The 27,166-nt window shown below is 52.2% G+C and overlaps 7 protein-coding genes across 7 annotated transcripts; 4 read left to right on the plus strand and 3 right to left on the minus strand.

Annotated features, from left to right (window-relative positions):
* Positions 1 to 1,566: 1,566 nt before the first annotated feature.
* Positions 1,567 to 5,194, minus strand: STEHIDRAFT_104454 (MFS general substrate transporter; the record flags this gene model as incomplete). Its single annotated transcript, XM_007309709.1, has 13 exons — positions 1,567 to 1,942; positions 2,021 to 2,108; positions 2,922 to 2,981; positions 3,131 to 3,339; positions 3,402 to 3,428; positions 3,485 to 3,542; positions 3,614 to 3,897; positions 3,995 to 4,050; positions 4,115 to 4,183; positions 4,260 to 4,297; positions 4,373 to 4,494; positions 4,581 to 4,625; positions 4,809 to 5,194. The coding sequence occupies 13 exons, from the start codon at positions 5,192 to 5,194 to the stop codon at positions 1,567 to 1,569; spliced, it is 1,818 nt and encodes a 605-aa protein (XP_007309771.1).
* An 828-nt stretch (positions 5,195 to 6,022) lies between these two features.
* Positions 6,023 to 7,781, plus strand: STEHIDRAFT_172125 (uncharacterized protein; the record flags this gene model as incomplete). The annotated part of the gene is made up of 5 exons (XM_007309710.1): positions 6,023 to 6,044; positions 6,127 to 6,313; positions 6,382 to 6,690; positions 6,761 to 7,112; positions 7,205 to 7,781. Exons 2-5 carry the CDS (start codon positions 6,256 to 6,258, stop codon positions 7,779 to 7,781), a joined length of 1,296 nt encoding a protein of 431 aa, XP_007309772.1. The 5' UTR covers positions 6,023 to 6,044; positions 6,127 to 6,255.
* A 690-nt stretch (positions 7,782 to 8,471) lies between these two features.
* On the minus strand, positions 8,472 to 8,983 carry STEHIDRAFT_66789 (uncharacterized protein; the record flags this gene model as incomplete). Its single annotated transcript, XM_007309509.1, has 2 exons — positions 8,472 to 8,690; positions 8,783 to 8,983. Coding segments are annotated over 2 exons (420 nt in total), but the record flags the coding sequence as incomplete, so codon positions are not given.
* Positions 8,984 to 17,089: 8,106 nt separating this feature from the next.
* Positions 17,090 to 18,379, plus strand: STEHIDRAFT_125364 (uncharacterized protein). Its single transcript, XM_007309711.1, has 6 exons — positions 17,090 to 17,148; positions 17,223 to 17,402; positions 17,459 to 17,632; positions 17,747 to 17,808; positions 17,895 to 17,964; positions 18,036 to 18,379. The coding sequence occupies exons 2-6, from the start codon at positions 17,399 to 17,401 to the stop codon at positions 18,056 to 18,058; spliced, it is 333 nt and encodes a 110-aa protein (XP_007309773.1). The 5' UTR covers positions 17,090 to 17,148; positions 17,223 to 17,398; the 3' UTR covers positions 18,059 to 18,379.
* A 558-nt stretch (positions 18,380 to 18,937) lies between these two features.
* STEHIDRAFT_142372 (uncharacterized protein) lies at positions 18,938 to 20,194 on the plus strand (the record flags this gene model as incomplete). The annotated part of the gene is made up of 2 exons (XM_007309712.1): positions 18,938 to 19,567; positions 19,662 to 20,194. 2 exons carry the CDS (start codon positions 18,938 to 18,940, stop codon positions 19,857 to 19,859), a joined length of 828 nt encoding a protein of 275 aa, XP_007309774.1. The 3' UTR covers positions 19,860 to 20,194.
* A 666-nt stretch (positions 20,195 to 20,860) lies between these two features.
* STEHIDRAFT_134775 (uncharacterized protein) lies at positions 20,861 to 22,886 on the minus strand (the record flags this gene model as incomplete). Its single annotated transcript, XM_007309713.1, has 5 exons — positions 20,861 to 20,956; positions 21,039 to 22,108; positions 22,193 to 22,388; positions 22,462 to 22,590; positions 22,716 to 22,886. 5 exons carry the CDS (start codon positions 22,884 to 22,886, stop codon positions 20,861 to 20,863), a joined length of 1,662 nt encoding a protein of 553 aa, XP_007309775.1.
* A 2,361-nt stretch (positions 22,887 to 25,247) lies between these two features.
* STEHIDRAFT_67049 (uncharacterized protein) lies at positions 25,248 to 26,867 on the plus strand (the record flags this gene model as incomplete). The annotated part of the gene is made up of 8 exons (XM_007309531.1): positions 25,248 to 25,418; positions 25,501 to 25,577; positions 25,914 to 26,010; positions 26,080 to 26,117; positions 26,198 to 26,272; positions 26,457 to 26,522; positions 26,607 to 26,722; positions 26,818 to 26,867. 8 exons carry the CDS (start codon positions 25,248 to 25,250, stop codon positions 26,865 to 26,867), a joined length of 690 nt encoding a protein of 229 aa, XP_007309593.1.
* Between the last annotated feature and the right edge of the window lie 299 nt (positions 26,868 to 27,166).

A 27,166-nucleotide genomic window follows, 5' to 3' on the forward strand; every position in this document is an offset into this window, starting at 1 on the left:
ACATGTGGGGGTGGGGATGGGGTGGCGGGGAAAAAGATGAAGACAGGATGTTGAGAAAGAGAAGAGACAGGCGAAAATCCGGAGGTAAAGAAGGATGGAGTGAACGTTTCAGTCCACACAGATTGTCTGTCATGGTCTCATATATAGAGAGCACTGATACGTAGCATTCCTAGGCTGCAGCTGAAACCCATTATGGGCTGGCAACTAGAAAAATAGAGACAGAGATTGGTTTTGAGTATGTATCGGCCTACTTACACAGCACGGAACGAAGGAAGAGTAGGTAGGACATAGATACCGTGTACTTGATGTGGCGCGACATGTACACTGACTTGACAGGGTTGGTTCTCAACTAGGGAGCGCTGCCTTCGTCAGCTGGCAACCTTGCTTGATGGGTTGACCGCTGCCTTACGCAACTCATCCCCATTTTTTCTTTGACAAAGACTTCAAGTTCACGGTGTAACGGTGATTATTCGTTTCATAACCATGGCATGTATGTACTCACACTCGCGACCCCTGTTCGTTCAGAATTTCCCGCCGCACTTCTTCTCCGGCGCCTGGCTCATACTATATCGTACTTCTACGTCATTCCCGTTTCTACCACATCTCACTCCATGTTTCACGGTTGTACATAGTAGCCTCCTGGCACTGTGTTGCTATCATCTGCGACTTCATCCGACATTGCACCTTCAAATTGAGTTCAAGATTGCCAGCATGAATGCACCTCGGAACTAATGGAGAGGTTCACTCTGCATCATAAAAAAACACTCACGAAAATTACTATAGCTTTGTTCACAGATAATAGTGCGTGCAATCGGGGAGTGAATTTGGGAGAGAACTTCCACTTGGCAATGAACCCGGGAGTGAACCGCCTGAAACGCTGGAGAACAACAATGAACATGCACTTTGTTAAGCCCAGTCCATTGCTTAAGTAGCTAACATGGATGGGTGCAAAGTAGAGCCAACACCAATCACGATGGGCCGTAGTAGCTCTTAGTACGTTCGTACACAGGAACGGCGAAGTAATCGTGGCAAAACTCAGTCTTAGCAAACCGAAACGGACTAAGTACAAGGGGAGCGCAGTCTCCGCTAGCTTTCAACCTTGATGGGATTGCAGCTCCGCTACGAAATGCACACAACAAAAGTGTAGCCGGGGAGTGACCTACTTCAAGGAAGAGAGATCGCGTGGGAGAGCGATGTTGGAGAAAGTGAACCTGGAGTGGGGTGGTGCCCAGAGTAACAACGGCTACAAATTGTTGTAGTGGGACTACGCCACCATATTTGGCTTTGTTTGTTTTTGGCAACCTTGGCGGCTTCCGGGGGTGGGAAGGACCTAGCAAGCAAGGTAATTGCATATACAATTTTGTTCTGTTTTGTTTGAGTATCGGGTACGGGGGTAAGAATGACCGTCTCGAAGCAAGGGGATACTGTCTATATATGTCTAGAGCACTGAGTGCTGCGATGCCCGGTTCTATCTGTCACTACGCTCCCCTTTCTCCACATCTACACATTCAAGACCATCCTTCTTCTCCCCCGAATTTTCGCCCGTCCCATCTCTCACATCCACATTCACTTCCTCTCCCCCATCCTTCTCTTTCTCATTCTCTTTCCCAACCTCCTTCCCCTCACCCTCCTTCCCTTTCCTCCCCCACACCCGTCCCCACCCCCACCCCCTCCCCTCAAACCCCGGCACCCTCTCCCCCCCAATCCCCACCCCCAAAACCCAACACCCCCCACAACCCCCACATAAAACCTCCACACATCTCTCAACGCACCCGCATACGCCCTTCTTATCCCCTCCCTCAGTTCCGGGTCCAAATCCGCAGGCAGGTCGAGGGAGGCGGCGGAGTGAGATATGGAGGTGCGGAGGGAGGGGGGCGTGCTGGCGGGGAGGGAGGAGAGGAGGATGTTGTTGAGGAGGGAGGAGGAGATTGCGAGGCCGAAGCTATGTGGTGGGTTATTAGAATGATGATTGAACTGAACTTTGAAGACTGTGTCTCTGTTAAGAGGAAGGGAAACTCACGCGCCACCTAACGTCCTCGCAAAATTTCGCATCCCCGTCACGACTGCCCGATCGATCGCTGGCGCTGCTGCCTGTGCGGCCACCAGAGCTGTAAATCAATGTGCGCAGAGGATTCAGTAACGATTTGAGAACGCGAAAATACCAGTAGGAACAGGTAGTAATCCAGAATTGAAGACGCGGAAATAATCAACTTGAAAGCAAGCTCAATAACAGAGTTCGTTATCCTGGCGTCAACGCCACTCTCCCCATGCTCTTTAGTATATTCGTTCTCGTCTCTGCGTCTCCTCTCGTTGCGCCGCAACGAGGCGCCACGATCGCATCTGAAACGAAACCAACCGCCGCGCAGAAATGATTCCAGTAGGGAACCGAGCGCTGAGCCGTTATTGAACATTCATCATTCCTTGCATCTTCACCGCAAGCCACAAGTAGACCTCCAAAACCCACAGCAAGCATCCTTCATATCGTCTAATATTAATATCCGCTGCCAGTGCGCCACGTCGTCTAGCGCTAGCTTACGCCGCATATGCACGAAGAGCGGAGCAGGACAAGTCCAACGACGGCATTATACCTGCACTACTACTACTAGTAGCACCTAACTGGAGTTATGTAGTAACCGAGACGAGACTTCAAGATGCTCAGGCGGGCAGAAGATTAGGACTGGCCATGGTCAATCGTGACGAGCTCCTACATGCCCGCGTTACGAACCAGGGGGCGTTCTTGGATCTCCATCCCGTCGACTTATTGACGAAGAGTTGGACACGCGGGTATTCCCACAGGAATACATGAAGCGGGACGCAGGATGCAGACACTGGCATGTCCGCGTCCGGATTTGGAGGCACAAGACACCAGACGAAAGAGAGAGAAAAGAATGACTAGAACCAAGCAAAACGGAAGAACTCACTAGTCTGTAACGTCGCCCCGACGCCTATACCACAAACGACGAGATACCCTACGATCTTCGCTCGTTTATCGCCCACGCCTCCGCTCCCGTCGCCCGTGCCTGTCATATCCAACCAAATGAAAAAGGTCATCAACACCACCACCTCATCTCGCCATTTCATGCACAACATTGAACATTGAACGAAAACGCTTGAACCAGAAACAACGCACCATAACTCCCATCAAACAAACTGATCAACCCCTGCCCGATCAACCACACCGAAAACCCAAAGACGATCTGCGGCTTCATCTGCCCCGTGCGCATCGTGATTTGGCCCATGGCGACGGAGGCGAAGGTCTGGACGAGGAGGAGCGAGAGGAGGTAGCATGCGGAGAGGATGGTCGACATTTGGAGGAGGGATTGGAAGTAGATCGGGAGGCTGCAAGGAAGGAGAGAGCATTTGTGCGGGTTGAGGGAGAGAAATGTTGTTGAGAGGCTTACAAGAAGAGGTTGCCGTAGTAGACCATCCTGTATGAGAAGAAATAAGCGTGGCTGAAATGTGGATCAATGAGCGAGGTACTCACCCAACTCCGACCGTCTGCACGATGATACACCCCACCGTTCTAATCTTAAACAACCTCACTATCCAAACCAAACCCAAAGTCAACCTCTCCTTCTTCACAACCTCGACTCGAGAAAAATATAATACTCACGCGGCAAAACAGGCAATCTCGCAACCTTCCACTCCACTAGCACAAAAGCCACCCACATCACCCCTCCCACCACCAACATACTAATAACCAACGCCGAATCCCACGCGTACGTCGCGCCGCCAGCGCTGATCGGCACCAGCACAAGGATATTCGCGCCGAGAGAGAGGAGCGAGCCGAGAAAGTCGATCTTTGCGAGTTTGGAGCGGATGTTGCCGCGCACTTTCACGAGCGGGATGAAGAAGTGGATGAGGGTTATGCAGAGGAGTGTCAGGGGTGGTGTGCACCTGATTGAAAACGTGCGGAGTTATTGACGGTGTGGGTGGATGGTTGAGCTTGAGCTTGAGCTTCGGAGGAAGGGGGTAGGTACTGAGTCGAACGCACCAGAATGTCCATCGCCAGGTAACTTTTTGCGAGAAGACGGCACCGACGAAGGGGCCCTATCCCGAAAAAATGTGAGTTTTGTAATTTTGAGTATATGGCGATTCGCAACGTCAGACGTACCACAGCTGAACCGAGAGCTACAGCACACGCGTTGAAACCCTGCCACTTTCCTCGTTCGCGTAGGGTAGTCTGACATTGCATCGCACCAACCAGTCCCTGTCATCACCTATTCCTGAGTTACAGCATTCAACGTCAGGATACTCACCACATCGGACATAATGATCATCGCCATATTATTGATACCTGTTCAGTCAATCGCGTTGACCGTCTGGATTCTCGGGAGAGACATGGACCAGAGAGCGAGGATAAAGTACCCACCTCCCCCGCCTATACCCGCAACCGCTCTGAACACATAGAGTTGCACTGGAGTCTGTGCGAATCCACATAGCAGATCGCCGATGGCGAAGATGATGAGGGCGCCGATGAGGAGTGCTTTCCGACTTGTGGAGGTGAATACGGATGTAAGTTTCTATGTCATTTTGACTGTAGCAAGGTAGAGAGGGAAAAGTGATGATATAATGCTCACCCAAAGATATCAGAAAGTCTTCCGTAGATAAGTTGACAGCTCGTACTGCAAGTCCAGAGGCGACACGCCACAGTCAGTCGACGCCACTTATTCCATTGCCAAGCCGCCTTCACTTCCTCCACCTCGCCCGTCTATCCAAGAGACATCGCGACCCGAACGGCATCGAAATGATTCACGGGTAGTAGAAGGAACAAAACGAAGACAAAATGGAGTATAGAAGAAACGCACTTCGCCACCAAATAACTTGTCCCAACCCAACTAATCGACTGTCCCGCACCAAGCTCCTTCGCAATCATCGGCGCCGCCGTCGCTACGCTCGTACTGTCCAAGAAACTCAAGAACAGACTAAGGCCAAGTCCGCAGAAGATGATGGACTTGGTGAGCGTGGAGAGTTCCGTCGAGGATTGGTCTTGGAGGACTACTTTCTTTTTCTTGAATCTGTATTTACTCGTGCTGGGATTGACGGATTCTATACCGGGTACAAGACCAGATTTAGCGGCATCTGGAGGGGAGTTGGAAGGCGTGACGGTTCTAGTCGTGCTCGTAGAGGTGTAGTGTGCGTTCGAAGGAGCGTCAGGGACTCCTTCGAGACGAGGATCGGGGTCGTCTGCCATCCTCAGCAGTCGTCAGGATCCCAGAACAGAGCGTGAACAAGTCGTGAATTTTCGTAGAGCACAGAGTAGCCCGAGCTGTCTTCCCTAGGCCTCCCAGTCGCCTTTGGTAAGACGAAAATACCGTCGAAGTCGAAGCAAGTGAAAGGCGAGGAGAGCGTTGGGGTCCACGTACGTATAACATCCCGCTCATGCCCATGATACCCATAGCCAATATCATATGTTCTATTTGCTAAAAACAAAACGAAGAACGGTTCGTACAACGTCGTGGTCGGCGTGTGGAACAAGTTTTGCCTTGCTGGCCTTTCGTATCTTCGCGCCGATGGAAGGGGCTCGGTCCATGTTGGTTTCGGATATATCGGCAGTTATAAATAAGTTGTAGCCAATCAGAGTGAGGGCCACAATATCTTTTGTTCTCGTGCCACAGCATCCCTTAAAGGTGTCACTGTCAGTCGAGATTCCTCCGACCACGTCTCCTCGATCCATCACAATGAAGCGAGCCAGTCCGACTTCATGCGCGGGGCAATGAGGAATCTGTCGCCTCAGACTCCGTTCTTTCTCGGCTACATTCGTCCTAGACTGCGAGTTGTTCAGTGGCATTTGCTTTCATGAATCGTCTCGAGGGACTCGGAGACAGTACTCCCCAGCAAGAGGAAAGTGGTCTAGATGGATACGGGTCGTAGAGACGTCGAACCGAGTCATGTTCATCATCTTGATGTCGAAGGCAGCTCCCGCAGGCTCTGGACGATGGCTCAAATTTTTCATTATGGCAACTGCCGAGTCGCTTTGGGATATTTTGCAATCCTGCGCTCGCCTTCGGTGGCAGAACTACTTACTACTTCTCTTAAAGCATGTAAGTACGTGCGACACGTATGGTATACGAGCGAGCTAGAATATTCATTGGCTCAATATTTTGCTGGGCTGATTCCTAATAGGAGCGATCGCGGGTAAAACCGGGTGTGTCACAACCACGGAGTCCCCTATTGAGTCGCTGGTTAAATTCCTTCCATCGTGGTCGACGACTTTGCGACGACTGTGTCTAATACGACCCACGGCGCAACACCATGGAAAACTCCGACTCTTCCAGTAACCACGAATTCTTCGCCCTCGCATCCGATGCAGGTGAGTATCCCAAAGCCCGTCCATCCGTCCTATCTCGATGTTGATGTCTCGCCTACTCTTTCTTCCAGTCGTCGAAAACGGTTGGATATGGTCGGACGAGGACAAGGCCCAATGGCAGCCAGGACCTTCCTCGGTACAAGAGTTCTACGCAAAGTGGCGTGGCGCTACTCTTCCCGACCATACTTCGCTTCCCTACGAGATAGAAGTCGGGTTACACGAAGACGGCACACCCCTCCTCCCATTCCATGCACACGACACGGCGGAAACTCGAATTTTGATCACGAAGACGTACGAAGATATATTCCACCGCTTGTTGGACCTTCGTCGAGTGGGCAAGAGTTCCAGGGGCGCCGTGATCACTGGCCAGCCGGGCACTGGTACGTTCAAAGGATACCAGATCCCCCGTATGTGAATGTGACGACGACTGACTAAATCACATCCCTCTAGGAAAATCCACTTTCCTCAAATACATGCTCATACGACTCCTCTCAACCAGTCAAGTGGTACTCCTATGCAACACCACCATCATCCATCTCTTCTTCGACGGTCACGTCTACTCTCGCCCTGCCTCATACGGCTTCCACTACCTCCCTAAACTTCCAGGGTTCGATAATCTGGCCCCTTGGGCATTAATCGACGTGGACTTTCAAGATGTCGGGGCACCGTTGGATAATGATTCAGATGTCTGGCCGATTCAGGTTTCCGATCCGAATCCGATACGATGGAAATCCTGGCTCGAGCGTTTTGGTGGTGTCGAGTGGGGAATGCCTCTGTGGAACTTCGAGGACCTTCTCCATGGGTGCGTAGTCTGGTCCCTTCGTTATATTCCGTTCGCACTACATACGTCATTGATTCCAACTGAGTATTGAATGACCTCCATCTCTGTCATAGTCTTCGTCTGCAAGTTGGCTACGCTGAATATCGCAACAGTCTGTCCGAGGCTCTCTCTGCGAAATCAACACACCGGCCCGATTCTCAAGACGTCGCGATCGCGGATGCCCTCGAAGTCCTCAAGAGAGAGAAGGATTTGAATCTCGACGACATGCGCGATGACGTGGACACCGACACGGTCGTCGAATCAACCGAGAAGGACGAGGTGGACGACGCACTTGAGGTCCTAGTGGGCAATGCCACCGAAGAGGTCGGTTTTGCCCCCCGCGATGTCTACGGTTTAATCTTCGCGTCCAGACGGATGAAGAACGACCGCGTCAGGGCGCTCAAAACATTCGACTACAGCGCCTTGGAATCACTCAGCAAGACATTCCAGAACACGCGGGCTTTGACTTATGGGCAGTCACTCGTCGTCGCGGTGTCGCCGTACCAGAGAGGGTTATTTGATGATGACGGTTGGAAGATGGACTTCAAGTCTATTAGGATTGCGAAGGAGGCGGTGCTTAAGTTGATGGAGAAGGACGATCAGCAGCTTTTGGGGATGTATAGGTCTTTGTGTCACTCTGAGGATACTTAGTGAGCCTAGCGGGATACGTCTTCGAAGAGATCACACATCGCATGCTATCCGGACGCTCGCAGAATATGCACCTTTGACTCCTTCATCATCACCTTCGACCCTCAGTCCCAGACGCCGGTCATTGGGTGGTTTCTCGCTCAGGTATTCGGGACGTACGACTGTGGCCATCGCTCTGGATCTTGTCTGTGTACGCGACGATCAGAGACTTTACTATCGTGCCCTGGATCTCGCCTTCCCCCTAATTCATGCTGATATTCATTCGCACCACGGTTGTTCACATTCAGGAGTGACTGATTGCTTTTTTGTACCCATGCTGTTCCCAAATCGTGAACAGGCGGTCGTAGATGGCCCCGAATTTGTGTTATCTTGTGTGTTGTATGTATGAGTTTTAGTATGTGAATGCGAGCTTTTACTGAAGTTCGGATGCTGAATTGATTTGCATACAAGCGAGAAAGCAGGGCACATGTACATCAGAGCATACTGTCGTCGCGCAGAACGATCCACATCTCTACGTTAGCAATCCTTCCCACCACTGGGCACCACCTATAATACACCACCGCGTTGAAACGAGGTCAGTAAAGTCGTACATACCAAGCTCAGAAAGAAAGAAAAGACGACGGCCAGCCTACCGCAATCAGGATTATGAAAGAGGAAGTAATTTGCCTTGTTCGTCGAGCGCGTCTCTCGGTCCTACTTTCCATGACCAGAATGGACCTGAATAATCAGACGAGAGGTCAACGCTGAGAGTGTGAAGGAGATATGGCGAAATAAAGTTATCTCACCCAAAGGGTCCATGTGTTCGTGCTCAGCGCTGGTCCACATACCCAGGACGCCAGTGGCAGAACCCACTCCTCCGAGTTGAACACCCTCAGACTGCCACTCTCCTTCATCGTCTTCGCGTCTCGTCCGCTGAGTGAGTATAACCAACCACATAATCCACATTATTAGCACCTCTAAGCACCAACATGCTGAAGAGCGAAAGGATGTAGTATGAAACTCACAAGACTCCACCTTACATTCCCGTCCCCAACCATCTCCACCCTTCCCCTGACCCTCAGACCATCCGAAAGCTGGTTCGAGCTTCCCGCGAGCTGTCCGACCACGTTTATTGGCGGTCGATGTGGCCATCTCGAGTTGGGTGGGACGGTGCCGAAGAGAGTTATGCGGAGGGTGAAAGGGATGATGCGCATGACTTCGAAGAGGTCAGGATCGTCGAAACGTCTCGTTATAGGTCGGACCTGTAAGGAAGAGTCGGTGTAAGATAGTTATAGTAGAAACTGGAAAGTCTAGAGTGGACGAACGTTGTTTGCTGGGCGAAGGACATCATGAACGTCAGATTTCAGGCTGTAGTTCGCTTGGGAATGTAGTAAAACTCACCAATCAAGTCACGATAGTCGATCCAACATACACAACGCCTGGAATCATCCAAAAAAACAAAAATCAGCAATCTACCCCGAACACATCCTCAGCCACACCACTGACCTCCACTGACCCTCCACCCCCGCCCAATCCCAGTTCTCATCCTCTTCCCCACTACCTTTCCCCTGACTCATCTCCCTTTCCCTCTCCCGCTCTCTCTCCCTCAACATCCTCTCCACATCCATCCCGGGCGCCGAGCCCATCCTCAACCCATCCAATCCCACCAGTGCTCTCAACGCCTTGACATGTCTCTTCAACAACAAATCTCTCAGATTGCCCTCGACGACCTGTCTCGCCGCGCTCAGCCAGTTCCAGTCGAACTTCAAGTCCATCGCTGATAAGTTCTTCTTCTTCGACGGCTGCCTCCCTGATCCTGGATGGCCATAATCTGCACCATGACTATCGTCTTCGTTACGAGATGATGTGGAGGAAGAGACTTCAGAGTCGCGTTCCATTGGTTCTTCTTCAGCCTCGTCGTCGTGCAACTCGAACATATCCGCTGCGTCGACGTAATCTGGATCTTCGACGTCGTCTTCGTCGATCTCCGCTAGCTCGATTAGCTGAAGCGAATGGGTATGCCCATCTTGTCCTCCACCGTTCTCAACACCTCCGGCGCCACTTCCTTCGCCGCCCTCATCTTGATCGCCATCCGCGCCTCCGCCTTCGTCCCCAGTCCCATCCTCACCTGCGTCTTCGTCCTCATCGTCATCATCCCTACTCTCAATCCAAACATGAGTCCTCCCTTCCAAAGCATCCTCCCCCGCAAACATCGAAGCTCCCGGATCCCTCAAATGAACGAACGGGCCCCATAATCTCTGCGGATGCACATACCGCATATTGTAAACTTTGATGCGCGCCAGGCGGCGGCTTTCTTCGGCTGAGGATATGTGAGGCGAAGACGAATGAGAAGGGGAGGGGTGAGGGTGAGAGGAGGAAGAAGAGGACGCGTTGAATTCGAATTGTGCAGCGAGGGATTCTTCTTCCGGCTCTTCTGGTTCGGGTTCTATCCCGTCGTTCGCAGGAATGTGGGCATGATCCCCATCTTCGTCGACCGAAAGCTCAGGGTCCATGTCCGCATCCGTGTCCGACGAACTCGACCCGCTCGTCTCCCCAGTTTCTTCATAAGTCGCCTCCCCATGAGCCTGCAATATTGCCTCTGTATCCTCCGGCATCGGTGGTATCGTCATAGCGGACCATCCTCCAGCACCAGCACCAGCACCAGCACCAGCGGAGCTCCCAGTTTCGTTTGCGGTAGACGTGTCACGATTCAAAGTCTCTCCCTGGCCCCCATCCCCCTCTCCAAACGCCTCCATCAACCCCGTCTGCGCAACTAACTTCCAGAAGAGTTCATCCTCCGCTCTTGGACGCTCTGCAACCGTTAATCCCACCCCGTCTTCCTTAAATATAGAAAGAGCCCGGGGCCGCATTATCGTTATCGCGTGGCGAATGAGAGGGGCGAGCCAGAGAAGGTTTAGGGAGGGGACGAATGAGGAGGTTGTAGGCGTCATTGTCGTTGCACTGCTAGGTAGAGTGGTGAGGTGGGCGTGAGCAGTGGCGAACGGATGCGATGCTTGTATCGTCTGCGCGACGATGGACATCGAGTGGGGTGGGAAGACGGGGTAGGGCGTTCGGAGGTCTGGGATGGTGGAGGATGTGAAAGAGGAGAGAGAGGAGGGAGAGGGAAGGGGTGCGGACGTGGAGAGTACTGAGAGCAGACATTGTAAAGCAGTTGCTAAGTCGGATGAGGTGGGTGGTAGTGAGGCCGTAGGGGCGGCTGAGTGAGAGGGGGGTGTGGCTGCTTTCGATTTACCCTTGCTTTTGTTATTGGATTTGGATTTGGACGGCGAGGAAGACGAATGACGAGTCGAGAGTGATGATGACCGGAGGGTGGCGCGTCTACCTGTAGCTGGACGACTGGCGTCGTTATCTTCGTCGCCGTTGGTGGTACCAGGTCGATTGAACCTGGCTTCCATCCTGGATGCGTATCTCTTAAGGAACAACCCCGTCCATATCCTACGCTTATACTCCTCTTCCCAAGGAAACTCGTCCACCTTCAAGGCCGTTTTCGAACTCGTCGAAGCTCTGGCCTCGCCTTTCCCTTTCCCCTTCGTACTCCCCCTTTTCTTCCGCTTCTCCTTCTCCATCACACTCTCTTCTCTCTCCTCCTCGGCCCCACACCCCCACTCCCCAACGCTCCACCCCACTCCGCCCCTCGGATCATCCCAACAAGCCAAAAACATCCTCATCCACAAATGACTATGAAGCGGCTGATACACGCATTCGCGTAAGAATCTGCATGTGCGTGCGAGGCTGGAGACAGTGGTGGGATGGCCAGAGAGGGCAGTGTGGACTATTATTTGTTCGATGAGTTCTAGAGGCAGGGAGGGGAGCGATAGGGACGGAGAGGTGAGCTGGGTTGGAGAGACGGGTTGGGTAGATATGGATGGGAGGGCGGAGGACATGGTTGTGGTCTAGAGAATAGAGAAGACGTGTGAGTAAACTGAGCCTATATATAGAAAGAACTGGGAGAGTAAGCACCAAGAGCGAAAATTCAGCTCCCATGAGAGACATAGAAAGCAAGCCATACTGGTACTAGCAAAAACAGGAATATGTACTTGCAGTCACCACACCCGTTCAAGCTGATCTCCCGAGGGATGCAATTGTCTGTAATTGTACCTAGTTGCCTCATTTGCGAGGCTTGAGGTCGGAGGAAATTTCAACAGACAGGGCTCGTGGGTCGTTACCACAGACAGATACTATTGCAAACGCAAAACGAAACCTTGCCGATATAATTTTTGTGTTGGTCTGTCTGACGGACCTCGATAATTGTTGGCCTCGGTGCGAACAGTGAATATCCTCGTATCATCTTTTCGAGCGAGATGATACGATACAAGCACAGCAGAACGCAGAGGAATACCAGCACTATCTTGCGACAGCGATCCCTGTGTTCCACGACGACTGTACGGTGTGATGGCGTCTTTCAATACCCAGTCAATTGCAAAGGGATACTCACGACGAGTAGTAGTAACCCTCAGGAGTGCTAGATCCAGAAGTCCAGTGCTAACTGATGTCTAGGGGGAAATCGTCCAGAGACTCGTCACGGTTAAGCTCCAAGTTGCTCAACGTCTTGGTTGTCTCTGACCTCACGGGACGGAGACGGAGACGATGTGGGGAGCTGACTCTTGCGGTGGGTGCGTTCCGCACAACTCGGGCCACTCCGGGGCCACACTGAGTCTAAAGCCACGTGTTTTTTTTGTTGGTGTCGCCACAGGCTTTTTTTAGTCGCGCTATTGTTCTTCAGTTCTGTCTTCCCTCCACCTCCAACAGCTCAGGTTACAGTTTTACCAGCAGACCTTCTGAGCGACTCACGTTGCTGTAAATTATGCCTCTTGCTTCGTATGCTCCGTTGAACCTGTGCGTGCACAACCTACTAGATGCGAAACGACTTCAACCAGTATCTTGGCCGCAACTCGCGAGAGATACGATTGAAGCGTTGACAACACCTCTGCCACGCTGGCTCAGTATAGTCGGTCATTCTATCTGACATAGTTTTAGCCTATTATTAAATCATAGATTTCTTTAGGGCCCATATCCATTTCTATGTGAATCGTCAAGATCGATACTCGCTGAACTGCAGGGTGCGGCCCCAGGACAATGCTCTGACTCCAATCTGACGCAGGACAGGGAACTTTTCCAGTGTCTCGATACTTTATTGTCTGTGGTCGTTGCGATGCGTGCTGCACACCACTCCTTCCAGGGAGGGCCAAATCCTAGAACTCCTTTGTTCGTCGGACTCGTTCAAAGCGTAATCCTCGCACAGTCGCGTGATTTAATCCTGCGGTAAGCAATGCGTTGTCGCGGTCGTTGTGATTGTCCTGTTTACTCACTTCCTCTCACAGAGAATATCTTGAATTTGTTCTCCCGCGATATCCGTATCTTGACTCAGAGAGTTCGTTATATGAGCTTCTTCCGCGATATTCTCGGGCGACTTTAACTGGGTTCTGTTCCATGGAGACCCGCAAGTGGCCGGAGGAGTCAGAAGAGGTCTCTGAGGACCTGGAGGAGTCATGCGATGTCACAAATGATCTAGAGGAGCCAGAAAATCTCACGAAGGATCTAGAGGAGTCGGACGAGGTCACGGAGGATCTGGACACGATGTCGGTGTCCATTGACCACGACGACGATTTTCACATCTGTGGACCACACTGTCTTTGTCTAGGGTCTGACTTGCCCGCACACACCCCCCTAGACATCTCCGAGGAACACTCAGCCGACTCAGACGACCCAGACAACTTAGACAACTTAGACGGCTTAGACGGCTTAGACGACACTCAGATGTTCCATCACGGTTGCGACAAACACATCTTCATCAATAAAGACTTACAATCAGACGTGGCCTGCGTTTTCGTCATGGCCGAGCAACGTAATATATACCATGCGCTTTCGAGTGCGCTATACCACAGACGTGCCGTCGGAATTCACGAACCTATCATTGGCTTGACCTTCGGAGAACATGGCTCTCGTCTGCATCTCATTCTTGCTTGGCTAGAGAAAGATCTGATTCATTTAGACCAGGCCCTTGTGAGTTTTTCTCAGGCTGCTTTCCTGCCTCTCGCCCTGAGTTTCCTCACCTTTCTAGCCGGTGGTTCACCTTGTGCATGCTCCGTTCGAAGCGGGTGGTACGACCTCGAATGGTGTCTTCGACATGCGCGATCCGATAGCAGCACTCTATCTTGCCCGTGTACTACGCTCTCTGCCCCAGAATCTGCCATGCATAACCTCCCAGGCGATTCACGAGAGCAAATCCTCGCCGATGGACATCGATATGCAGATGGCCCTTTCCTGGCGCGCTGATCAGATCCTCCCCAATATTGAGGCCGCTCCTGTGCACGAAGTAATTTATGCCTGGGTCGAGAGCTTGCCAACTTATAAGTAGGTCCATTCTATCGTTCTTCACTCTTTTGTCCTGTTTATCTCTGTCGCGTACAGTCTTTCCGCCGCTGGAGAAACAAGATATTCGCTGGACTCGCCAGCAAAGGTACGTAGTATCGCAACATGACTCGTGGTACCTAGCTCATGCGTGCTCTTAGGCTAGATCACAAAGCAGAAGTAATGGTTCGAGCGTAGGCAAGGCCAGCAGCAAAGCCCAATCTAACCTGTCGTTAGTCTCCAATACTCTTGATCGTCATCAAGACTAACAATATTCTTCTTCATGTATAGGCCTGCGGATGAGAATATGGCTTCACATCATCTTGGCGCAACATTTGATCCTACACGGTATGTTGCAACATTTTGATCAAGAAAGCTATCGACAAGTGACCGAAACTGGTTGTATTTCAGAGCGATAGCAGCACGTAACAAGAGGACCAGCGCGTTGACTGCCTTTTCTATGTCGGAGTAAGTTCAACGTGATATGCCCTGTGCTCCCCATTCCTGATTTGTATTACTTCTAGATTTGCAGCCATAGCATCATCGCCTGGGCAGGTCGATGCCATGACTTATTGGATACTTAACCGTACCGGCATGCGAGAGATGAAAGCTTTGCCCGAGATGTACGAGATCCTAAAGAAGGAGCGGGGGACCTACGTTGAGTACTGCAAGACCTACGATGCACTTGTGGCCCTCAGCTGGCCGTTCGCATGGAAGACTATTGTATGTACCTCTACACCTACGCGCTGTCAGCACCTACTAAATCATAGTGAAGAACGACCTCCCACCGGTGGATCCAGATCTTGAATGGCTGCGTCAGTTGCTATGGGACATGTATGAAGCTCGCGTGCGCTGCCCCGACGGGCGCTTGCCCATAGAAGAGCTAAAAGATCCTGCCTTGGTGCAACTCGTGACTGACCGATTTCAAGACCTTTTGCGAGTAGTTAGAGATGCACTTGGCATGAAACGAGATGCACCCGATGTCAAGATTCCAGAGGCCACATACCGAAGTGGTTTTGACCGCCTGATTAGGTTGTTCTTTGACGGTGCAGGGGAGGCTGCTGCAAAACGACTGTCCATGTGCGTTTTTTCGAGCTCAGTTTTTTTAATCACATTTTATCCTACTCTAATATGCTTGCACCAGCCTGGAGTCCAGGATTTCAATGCCACGAAATGATCTGGCTGATGCGGTAATGAGCAAGCATACAGGAGGCATGAAGGCAGTCAGGCCCGTCATACGCCTGTGGGGGGACACCTCAACGAGCGCCATTGTACAGCATCAGCAGCATCTCAGAGAGGATGCCCGTATCATTCAGGATCTCGTTGATCAAGGTTTACAGCCCGAGCTTATGGCAGCGAATGCGCGGGCTGCCCGCAACCTTCTCAACAGAACCGTAGAAAGCGTGGTAGACTCAAATGATCCAGATGAAGTCCTGAAACGGGCTTTGCGGGAGCCGCTGACCGGCACAGTCGATAACCTAGGTCTCGTCCAGATCAAGGATTTTTTTGCAGTGGACAAGCCTCTACCAGCGCAAGACATAAACGACTTCGCGCTCTTCGATATCTCCGAGAAGAAATACGATGATTTTGCTTCCCAGAGCGAGGCTATAGAGAAGCTGCAGCCTGTCCCTCCGAATCCTTTGACTCGTCCCAATGACTCTCGTGATCCATTTATGACGGCTCGTCACGATTACCTGGTTGATTTGGCCGACCCGCCACAACAACTGACTCCAGGCTCGCAGATTTGTTTGTTCCCCGCCGTTATTCTGTCGTCTTCATGATTATTGATGGTCCGTGTTCTTTTTGCTATAGCTCCACTACTTAGTGTTCAACCCTCCAGCACAGCACAACCTAGAAACCAAAGTGAGTATACGTCCCCGCTTCTTTTCGTTCGATGCTTGTCTCATCAAATGTTGCCAGTGACTGAGCAAGAAGAGTTCCTAAATCTGTCCCAAGACTTTTTCCTTCCGATCTTTGTGGCGGGATACAAAAAGCAGGAGGACCAAGTTTTCATCCAAGGTCCGAACAAAGTGCGAAGCTACCTCATTGCGGCTCTCAAGTTCCTAGCAGCCTGTGATATAACGGAATTCTTGGTGTTTAGCCTGTGTACGGAGGGCACCGTGGGAGTGATACAGGCTGGTTGGAAGGAGAGTGTTCCAATCCCAGTATGCATTTTCCGACTCGCAGTTCTCGCCTAGGCTCATAGAATGATTAGAAAGGTGACCCCACCGAGGGCGGAATTCATCTCCTTGACCGAAACTGTCAGGCCTTCGACATCTCCAACGTCCTTGGCGCTTTCAACTTCGCCGTATTCCTGGCTAAACTCGCGCACAACCACGTCCCTAGACTTCTCGAAAGATTCACAGAAGGCAAGCAGCGTGAGGTGCGCAGGAGACTGCGCGAGCAGAAAGACAAGACGAAATGGAAGTACGCTGACCAGATGCAAGAGCCTGCGTTCAAGACTGCGAGAGAGGAGGCCATCGCGGCCGACAAGAAACGTCGCGAGCAGGAGATGGAGACCCGGTAGGAAGCACCCACGAACTACTTATACGGGAAGCTGATGGTCGGATTGTCGGCCTGTGTTATTGTCGTATTTTCGCTGTCGCTCTCTTTCCGATCGCTCTGATATTCAAGTTGTGTCGTCGCAAGTTGTTATCCATTGTTGTCGAATTGGCTATCCCTCTGTATCGTCGATCACTATTGCACTTTTACTGCACTGTCACACCATTTATCTTTGTTTCTGTGGGACTACTTACCGGAATACTCAACGATCCTTACTGTAACGTCTGGAAAGTAACTCTGATTCGAGGTCGGACGTCGTGGTGCCACAGTGACAAACTCGGACAGAGATGTTGGTGGCGCAGGCTCAGATAAGATAAGATAAGATCAATCATCTCCCCTATACATATCCAAGATCCGTCCCAGATCGAGATTAATTCGCCCCTCTCCAACCCCTCTCACCGCCATCTCGACATCGTCTCCTCTCATCGACATCCGCATCGACAGGTAACCGATTCAGGTATGTCTTTCATGGCATTGATCACTAGTATGGATGAGAATCAAATTGTTGACAAATGTGTGTGCGATCTATAGGACTTGTTACGGTGATCATCAGGACATCACTAGCATCGCCTCCGAACCCGAGTACATACCCCAGGATAATCGAGTACTTAGGAGATCTTCTGACTGCCGTATCGCGTGGCCAAACATCGCACCCAGAGCTCATAACATAGCCAGCACCAGCACACGACCACACCCTCCATCTCACGATGTGTACGTTCTCCCTCATTCTCCTCCTCTCGCCCTCCTTCCTAACCACCAAAATCTAGCCGCAACCGCAACCACAACCGCCCCACCGCCCACCACAACCTCCGACACCTCCCCGCGCCCGCAACCCCCCAAACGTCAATCCACGCTCGACGAAGCCGCGTTAGCGGCGCTCGAGAAGAAGCTAGGCGAGAGGCCGGAGAAGAGTGAGTTGCAGGAGAGGAATATACTTAAAGGTGCGTATTGTCCTCATGGGTTCAGGGGTATCTGTTATGTGGAGGGCCGAGGAGGGTGGAGGGTGGAGGGAGGATAAAGTTGATGTTGACTTGATTTGGATGGCGGTATAATAGACGATAAAGTCGCACCGGCACTGCAAGCCGCGAAGGAGAAATTGGAGCGGTCTCAGCTCGAGGTACGTACATGCATCTCCGTCAGCCCTCACCTTGAATGTCTGTTTACTGACTCTCAACGCTCATGCGCACGGATGGTGACCTACAGGACAAGCTCGACAACGCGCTCCAGAAACGTCCGAAGCCGGAGGAGCTCGTCAAGGAGGGGATCCTTCAAGGTATGTACAGTGCCGATACCGTTTACCTTCTTCATCTCTGTGGCTAGCATCACTTACGCATTGTTTTGCAGCCGACGAAGCGCCAACCATCTGAACATCCAATTACTGTCAGCCTAAATCTAAGCGCCCCTATCTACCTCAGAGGTCAGGACGGATATTTCGCTCGTCGTATTTATTGACTTTTGAACGGATGATATGAATCTGATGGACAGTCGACTTCTCGTGGTTGGATTTTCAGTTCCCATTCATGGGAAGGAAGGAAGGAAGGAAGGAAGGAAGGAAGGAGTCAAAACGTTGTAGTAGTATCTCGAAATCTGAATCAAGCTGTACCTATACAAAGTGTCTTTCTTTACACCCTTCTGTCCTCTTGTCCTCTCTTGTCTTGCCTTCTATTGTCCAAACAATTCAAAATTAAACCTACACCGAGCAGACTCTACTGGTGCCGCCGTGAGCGTTAACCCTCATGCCTCCACTGATGAACGCTTCTGAATTGAACGTCGTACATATTGTGGCACACTGTATGTAACGACCTGGGCGCCGGCGCCACAAACGCGTCAGGTCTGCTTACTTCAGAATCAGACCTTCAACGAAAACGCAAAGCCGGCGCGACGCCTCACGCTGCCGCCAACAACAATTTCGTGTTCTCTGTTTTCTGTTTCGTGCCCATTCGAATCGGACTGTCCACCACCTTTGCTGCTCCTCTGAACACACAACAACGTTCCCTGCATATTTCATCCATCCATAGTCGTACCCCCCCCCTGAACGAAGAAAAGCATCATCCAACTTTTCGCCCGCCACCGGGACGAACGAAAGGACCGCTTCTTGTTCACAATCCAACCCGACCCAACAGGCGAAACGCAAGAAAAGTATAACAAATCTCGAGCCCATCTAACAACTCCAACTCCGAGCTCGACTCAACCCATCGAACCATCCACAAACCCAAACCCGAACCCGACTCGAAAAACCCACACAAATGCTCACCATCCGACGAATAACGACTCGTTTCCCCTTCCTCCGCACCGTAACCCAACCCCTCCTCCCTCTAACAACCCGTCTCTCCCCCTCCCTCCCCCTCTCCACCTCTTCTTCTTCCTCACCACTCACACACACCCCACGACCCGCCCATCCCTCCTCTCTCCGTCTCTTCCACCCTTCTTCCTCCCGCCTCTCCTCCTCCAATTCCAACTCACCGCCACCCTCACCCGGCAGTGAAGGGGGGGAAGGGGAAGAAGGAGGGAAAGCAGGACAGACATTGACTCAACGTCTCAAGAGCCTAATCAAAGCCTACGGCTGGTACGCCCTCGGCGTCTACATCGTCCTCTCCACCCTCGACTTCTCCCTCGCCTTCGCAGGCGTGAACCTCCTCGGGGCCGAATACGTCTCCGGCGCCGTCGCCAAACTGAAAGAAAACCTCGCAGACCGTTTAGATTTGCCTTCTAGTGCGGCGGGGGCAGGAGAGGGAGGCGGGGCATTGGGGAGGGTGGTGGGGATGATGGGGTGGGGAAGGCCGGAGGAGCCGGGGAGGGAGGATGTGGAGGTTGAGAGTGTGGAGAGGGATTTGGGAGGGGAGAAGGGAGGGAGGGAGGGGTTGTATGCTATGATTGTGGGTACCCTTCATTTCTCCTTGTCTTGTCTATATATCCACACTTCGCCCATTCACTCCCCTATCGACTTACTGACCACCCTACCCCCAACAGGTAATAGCCTACACAGTGCACAAAACCCTCTTCCTCCCCCTCCGCGTCGGCCTCACAGCCTACCTCACACCGCGCCTCGTAGGTTGGCTGCGCACGCGGGGATGGGCGGGCGGCGAGGGCACGCGCAGGGCGGGGAGAGAGATTAGGGAGAGGTTGAAGGAGAGGAGGGAGGAGAGGAGGGGGAGAAGGGGGGATTGAGTGAGTGAGTGAGTGAGTGAGTGAGTGAGTGAGTGGGGAAGGGGGGAGAGGGGAAGGGGAAGGGGGAAAGAGGTAAAGTAATGGGTGATGGGTTATGGATTGTACTAGACGGGCGGGACGGGACACGCGTTCGAATTCCCCCTCGCATATATCGTATCTCTCTCCGGTATACTTAAACTATCGCAATATTTGCATCCCTCTTTGTTCGTGTTCATGTTCGAGTTTGAGTTTGAGCCCGGCATTTATCCACGTATCATCATATCATATCATATCATCGCAAACCACAGCACACCACATCTCATTTCATACTTACATACTCGAATACAAGTAGTGACATACACCTAAAAGCACAGGTTTGGATGAGAATCAGACAGGCTACAGCGTAGGGAGGTATGTATATATGTGGCTCACACATACTCATACTCAACTTACGCCACACACTTCAAGCTTCGAGCTTCAAATCGCGATATTTATCGTTGACCCCACTATCTGAGTCTCCAAAGTGCACGGTCTCCCACCGACCTACCCGCGCCAGACATTACCAAACACCAAACACCAAACGTTAACAATCGAATCACCTCTACTCAAATAATCCCACAAGCACGACCACAAGCACGAAAAACAAAGAACAAAGAACAATACAACACAGTACCGAAACCGAACCCACGGATATCGTCCACTTGTACCACTTGGTTGCATAATTACATGCGTGCATGAAGGAACGATGGATGGGGTAGAGCGTTGGAAAGAGGGAAAGGGAGATGAATGGGGAGGATGGGAAGGATGGAAAGGACAAGGATGGAAGGATGGAGTGAAAGGATAGAACGATAAGCCAAACCGAGAGCATAAGGATAACCCGCCACCCAAAGCAAAAAGAAGAAACACCCTCGTCACCATGAATGAATAAAAGAATGATGGGAGCACCGTGAACGTACGCAGCAACACATCCACGCTAGACTGTCACGACGAACGAGCGAGCAAGGTCTTACATAGGTCTGCATCTACACCGGTGTGGCGGTCAATGCGGCCCTAGCCTTCGCAGCGCAATGCGGACAGAGCCGACAGAAGAGCTCGACCATAGGCCATGTGATCGTAGCCTACAACACCGACACCAACATCGTCAGCACTCGCACGATAGAAATGAGAGAAGAAAGAGAGAAAGGATAAAAAAGGACTCACCAGTCCGCCCTCCCTCGCCTGCGCAAGCGTCGCCGTCGACGTCCCATGCTTCTTATGCGCATAAATCAAGACATCATAAATCTGTGGCAACACCGGAATCCTCAAAAACGCATCGAGCCCCTCCCTCTCCCTCTCCCTCTCCTTCTCCTTCCCCGTCGCCACCGCCGCACTCGTCGCCGCACCCGACGAACCCGACCCCGACCCAGACGCAGAGCCCGCGATCGAAGCGGGCGGAGGCCCCGGATTCGCCGGTGGCTTGACAGACGATGATCCCCCCACCCCAGCCGCCGCCCCAGCCCCATACGCCGACACCCCACTCGCATAGCTGCTCGATATCCTAGCCGGAAACGCCTCCCCATCGACCTCCGCCATAAACTCCGCCCTAAGCCTCTCCTCCCTCTCCCTCCCGACCGCATAATACGCCTCCTTCGGCACCAGCACAAGATTATACTTCCTGCTCCCGCTCCTCGCATGGTGTATCATCGTCCATGCCCTCAAGCTGGGGCTCACCGCGCCCTCGTCGCCTTTGGACACGCATTTCGCGAGCGCGGCGTACGCTTCTGGCGCGAATGCGGAGACTTCGGCGACGTCGGCGGGGAGGTCTTTCAGGAAGTTGAGCAGCGCTTCGTCGTACGCCGCGCGGACGGGCATCTCGAGCGGGTTGATGGTGCGGATGCCTTGGAGGACCGCGCGCGGGAGCGGCGCGAATTTGGAGTGGTACCATGGTTCGATGTGGCGTGCGTGTGGGAGGAGGTTCGCGTCGAAGAAAGAGGGTCGGGAGCCGACGGGGGGCGGATTCGGGTGGTGGTGGTGGCCGTGCTCTCTGTCTCTATCTCTATGCTCCCTGCCGTCTCGGTCCCTGTCTCGGTCCCTGTGGTGCCCGCCGTGCAGGTGTGGAGGGGCACTGCTGGATGAGGAGGGCCCGGCGTGTGGGATGGGGTCGCCCATGGACCAGATGTGTTCGTATTTTGCGCGTTTGTGCGCTTGCTTGCTGCCGCCGTCCGAATCGTCGTCGTCTGAACCGGAGGAGAAGTCGTACATCGTGGAGGGGACTTTGCTGCCCTGTATGCCTTTTGGCGTCATGTGACGTTAGCGCTCCGTCAAAGCGTCAAAGGGGATAAAAGGAATGGATGAAAGGCAAACAAAAGGCGTACCGTTGACGAGGAAGGAGGCCCGGGTGGCGTTGGGGTTACCTGCGTAGCCGTGGTGTCCTGGTGGAGCGTGTGGAAGCGGTTCGGGTTTCAGTCGTTCCTTGTCTGCGGGCAGTTTGTGTCTCTTCTTTGGTGTGTAGTTGCATTCTGCGGTCTTGTCAAGCGTACAGTGGTTGCAAACGGGCAGGTTTCGGTCGCACTGACCGAAACAGCGTTGTCGAAGGATAGACATGAGTGGAGAGCGTGGGCAGGAAATGCGATGGAGTGCGCACCTTCAAGTTGTGATGCCGACATCTATCGCATCGAGGGATGCCACGATGGGCTGGGGTAGGTAACGGTGTATACTTGCAGTCGCGATTGACCCAAGAACAATGATTGCATGTTGGCAGCACCCTGTCACACTACACACGCACACACATCCGCAACACAACAGCAACAATAAAACGCACGCACACACAAAGTCAATCCAGTGTCCAGGGTCACACAACGATTATGGATGAATAAGGCAACTAGGAATCGAACGTACCTTCAAGTTGTTCAACCTGCAATGATCACACCTTGGTTTTCCTCTCCTTCCTTTCCACTGCGACTGGCGCGCCATGTACATTGATGGATTGGGGATACGAATGGTCAGGTTGGATTCGTCGAGGGGTTCATCGCCTAGCGGAGGCGTGCCCATGGGTGATTCGGAGTCCATAGTGTCAGTTTACGTATACGACGAAGTTCCGGTGGACGTTGAAAGGGGGTTGCGAGGAGTTGAGGAAGGGGGGGAATGGGGACAGTGATGGTGTGTGATGTAGATTGTCGAACGAAGCAAGTCCGGAAAGGGAGAAGAAGGAATGATGAATGAGGCTTCGGCGTGTAGCGGGGTCGAACGTGCCACGGGCTCGTGTTACCCACGCAAGGGCGTCGAAAATGCTAGCTCTTCAAGAAACGAAACTTTCCCGCTGTATAACAATCTGAGCCGTCGGATTCTCAAGAAGAAAATATTGGGGTGTCCTGGGGTGACGGTGGCGGACGAGAGCGAGGGAGATGGTGGTCGAGGGGAGAGAAACGCATTCGAGTGGGCGCTCGCTTCCGGGACTAGGTTCATTCTAAGCGTGACGTTACCGTGACACCCTTTTTTCCCAGGTCCTTGCAGCCAATCAGGGGCGTGACGGAGTTTGAATCGTCGCCTATGTTTGTCTTTCTTTCCGCTCTTGTCGTCTGCCACTGCGCTCATTCCCAGCGAAGATAGTTCAGCATTCTTGTGGTGGGCTTGCTCTCCATTGCTGAGCGTGATCCCGCAGTCTATCGTTTTTTGTCGTTGGGATCATGCTCTCGGGCTGCTCGTTCAACGGTTCTCAGCTCTGAACAAACAAGGTTAACGTTGATTACTTATTCCATCATTGACTCACGCGATAACCCACGAGTCGCGGTATCACCCGGCACTCGGTCCTCTTTACGTTACCGACTCCGTCCTTCCTGAGCATCGCAAGAGCATCGTCGAGGCCGTTCATCACGACGAGTTCAAAATCATCAGGGAGATATCGCAAAGAGACCCCCACTGGTATCCCTGTACTTCGCTAAGAAGATCGAGTGTCTCCATATGATTCATGTATGCTCATGACATCTTTCTATCGCGCTTCATCAGCTGACTCGGAGTTCGCCGTGAGAGCATACAGCGTCTACAGGTCCTTCGGATTGGCCTTGTTGACCTGGATCATTCTAGGTCAGAGCGCGTTCGCAGTGAACTCTGCCGCGTACATACTGTATATCCATATTCCACCTATAGCGACATTCATAGTATTCTTAACCGTGACTCTTCCTGCGACATTCTCACCCCACACCTCGCACAGGAGTTCTGTGCTTCCGCCACGATGTTGGACATCGTTGTTCTTTCTCAGAATTGGAGATCCTCGGTCGGTCTAATGTATGGAACCTTGACTTCGTCCACCTCTTCCTGCATCATCATCATCATCGGAGCTAATTATACACTCACGCTCATGTGTAGGCTAACGTACGTTGTTTCATGCTCACAATTCCATCGCAGAAGCCTGGTGTAGTCTCATGGGAGAAATCGCCACCAACGTTCTCTGAGTCCTCGAGTTTGCTGCATCGGTCAGTTCAGACGAGTCGACTCGCGCACCCGGTAGTACTACCCCATCATATCAGAAAAAGCGGAACTGCAGCACTTCGACTACTTACCTCCACCCAACCTCCGTCTGGTGCAAAACCACCGGGGCAGGATGAGAAAGAAGACTTCTCTCAGGTTGTGGCGAAAGGCCAGATCGAACGTGGTGACGGCGGCTGAGAGGCCGGAGTTGCTTCTTCGGGAAAGCGTCCCGGAACAGGTAAGTTACGACTCCGTTCTGTTTTTTTCGGCCTTCGTCTCCTGACACAAGAATCATGGTTTACAGCTTTCGATGAGATTCATAGTGTATTTTGTGGGTCGTCGGTTTGCATTCGTTCGTGAAGGAAATCACATAACTCATATTTTCAATCGACAGGCTATTTTTATCGTCCAAGATTATCAATTCAAATACCGCGCGCTATATCCTCCGGTTCGTATCGTCTCCGGCCCAGCAGCTAGCTTCCAAAGAAAGAGGCCTCGCAAACGTTCCTTCTAAGCCCGCCACACGCACCGAAGCACCTCAACTCGCTCATGACACTGTGCGAGCGCATCGAACAACCCACATGCTCACGCTTCCCTCCCCGCTCGTCCTACGCCACATCAGTAAAACCATGCTTTCCGAACCTGCTTCTCCTCCCTCTCTCTATCCCCTATCCGCATTCGGGTCCTTCGGTAGCGAACGTGGTATACATAGCTCCGAAAACGATCTGCGTCGCGCCCTATGAAAGAAGAAGTCGAGGGACAGAGGGACATGCGTTTCGTCATTCGAGGGCTTCTGCTGCTCGTTGCCTGATGCCCGTGAACAGGTACATAAGACCATCTCCCCGAGCTGTCCTTCTTCCCGCCCTGTGGACATCCTCAGACGTCTTCCCCTTTACCTGCGTTCAACCCTGCGCATCAGTCCGTCGAGCTCATCAACTTACCTGTCCGTATACCCTCACTTCGATGTCTCGTCTCGCTGTAGCCTCCGTCTTGCTCGCCCAGGCACTCCTCGCTCTTTCTGTACCCAGTCAAACACCCACTCTCGTCGAGCGTGCTGTCGCTTACTACGACCCGAATGCTAACGGCGGATCCATGCTCGACGACGCTGGATCTGGTGGCGGCGAGCCTTTGAACGTCAGTTTGATTTCCCCTTCTCCTTCATCATTGTCGATCTATGATTCACTTGCGCGACATCTCACACATGGCACATTTTCAGGTGATCATCTCGGGTTTGAGCTCTGCAGACGTTCTCACCGACGACGGCGTGCTCAACTATGCGCGCGCAATCGGGTTGTAAGTGCCCTTCATCTCCAATCTTCACCATTACCTTCGTCCTTGCCCCCCAACCCCATCAAAATCACATGCATACGCACGCGTCCCCTGGTCCCTCGCCCGTCGCTTCTTCTCTTTCTGGTCGAAGATCCTTTCTTTTCATTTGACGTCTCCTTCGCACGCCCCACACTTGATCTCTTCCACGCCTCTCCATGTGATTCAAAATACACACGATACTGCAGCTGACACCCTTCCCCATTCCCCATTCCCCATCTTCCGTTTCCCTTGTTCGACACAATGTGCATGCATCCAACCTCGACACATGCACTCGTGTACTCATGCATGCATACAATACAGCTCGACAGAATGCTTCGGGATTCACCTCGGGAACCCACAGTCCGCTAATCTCGGCGACGGGAACGGATGGGTGAACCAGACCGTCGAGCTGCGTCAGGTAATTGTTCAATTGTTCAACAAAAAAGGGGGTCGGTATATTGACTATATCTGGAAAATTGGTCGTTAGGATTATGGAGATGCGGATGTGGGGACGTGTTTGGAGAGGTCAGTCGTCGTTGTTTGTTCCGGCTCCAGGGGGAAATTTTTTTGAGACCAAGACTGCTGATCTTGTGGTTTTTTGATAGTTTGATTGGGGGCAACCATTTCAGGGTGTATCGCCAGAATGGGACACAGGCGGATAGTGGGGCTTTGTTCCTTGCGTATGTGCTCCTCTCTCTCCCTCTCTCCCTCTCTCCCTCTCTCCCTCTCTCCCTCTCTCCCTCTCTCCCTCTCTCCCTCTCTCCCTCTCTCCTTCTCTCCCTCTCTCCCTCTCTCCCTCTGTGCTTGCTGTGTTGGAGAGGATTCTGACCATGAGTTGTGTGTCAATTAAATCCATGCATACAGTGTCTCGAAAGAGGAAGATGTCACGGAGGGTCATACGATCGTTCCTGACGGGTACGATATCGGGCGGTACGTTCTCCCCTGCTGTCTCTGAATCTGAACGGAGCAAATACTGATTGGGGTTGGAACTCATTGTGCATCTGAATCACGTAGGGATAACCTCGTCACCAGCGCCGTCGGCTCCACATCTTACGGCGGCGTCTCCTACACGACCACAGCGCAGAACGTCACAGGTTTGTTGGCGGCGGGGAGTGTGGGTGTTAACCACGGTATGTATTTCCCCTCCTTCCCTTCCCTACTCTTCTCTTCTCTACGCTACTCTTCCGAGGATCAGTCTCTCATCCTTCGTATCGGTGCGCAACAGATATCGCCGTGGACGGAATCGTGACCCTCCTCACCGTCACCATCGATTGAAGGACTACTGCTTGCCGTATCCGTATTTGCAAGCATGGTTGTATCTTATTCTCTTCTCTTCTTACTCTTCTCCTTCTTGGGGTACCGGTCCGTCTTGCGCTGAACGTTTGAACATTTGCATTTGATGTATACGTTATACCCACTCTGACTTTGACGACGCAATATGAAGTTATGAATCACGATTTGTCTGATTCCTTCCTTTCCTTCCTTTTCTTTTCTGGGTCATCGAGAGGTAGGTTTCATTCGTGTGGCGAAGCTCATAAGTATACAGTACCCCCACACCTCCAACTCACCTTCCA

This window comes from Stereum hirsutum (genome assembly GCF_000264905.1).
Source record: "Stereum hirsutum FP-91666 SS1 unplaced genomic scaffold STEHIscaffold_18, whole genome shotgun sequence".
Taxonomy (NCBI): Eukaryota; Fungi; Basidiomycota; class Agaricomycetes; order Russulales; family Stereaceae; genus Stereum; species Stereum hirsutum.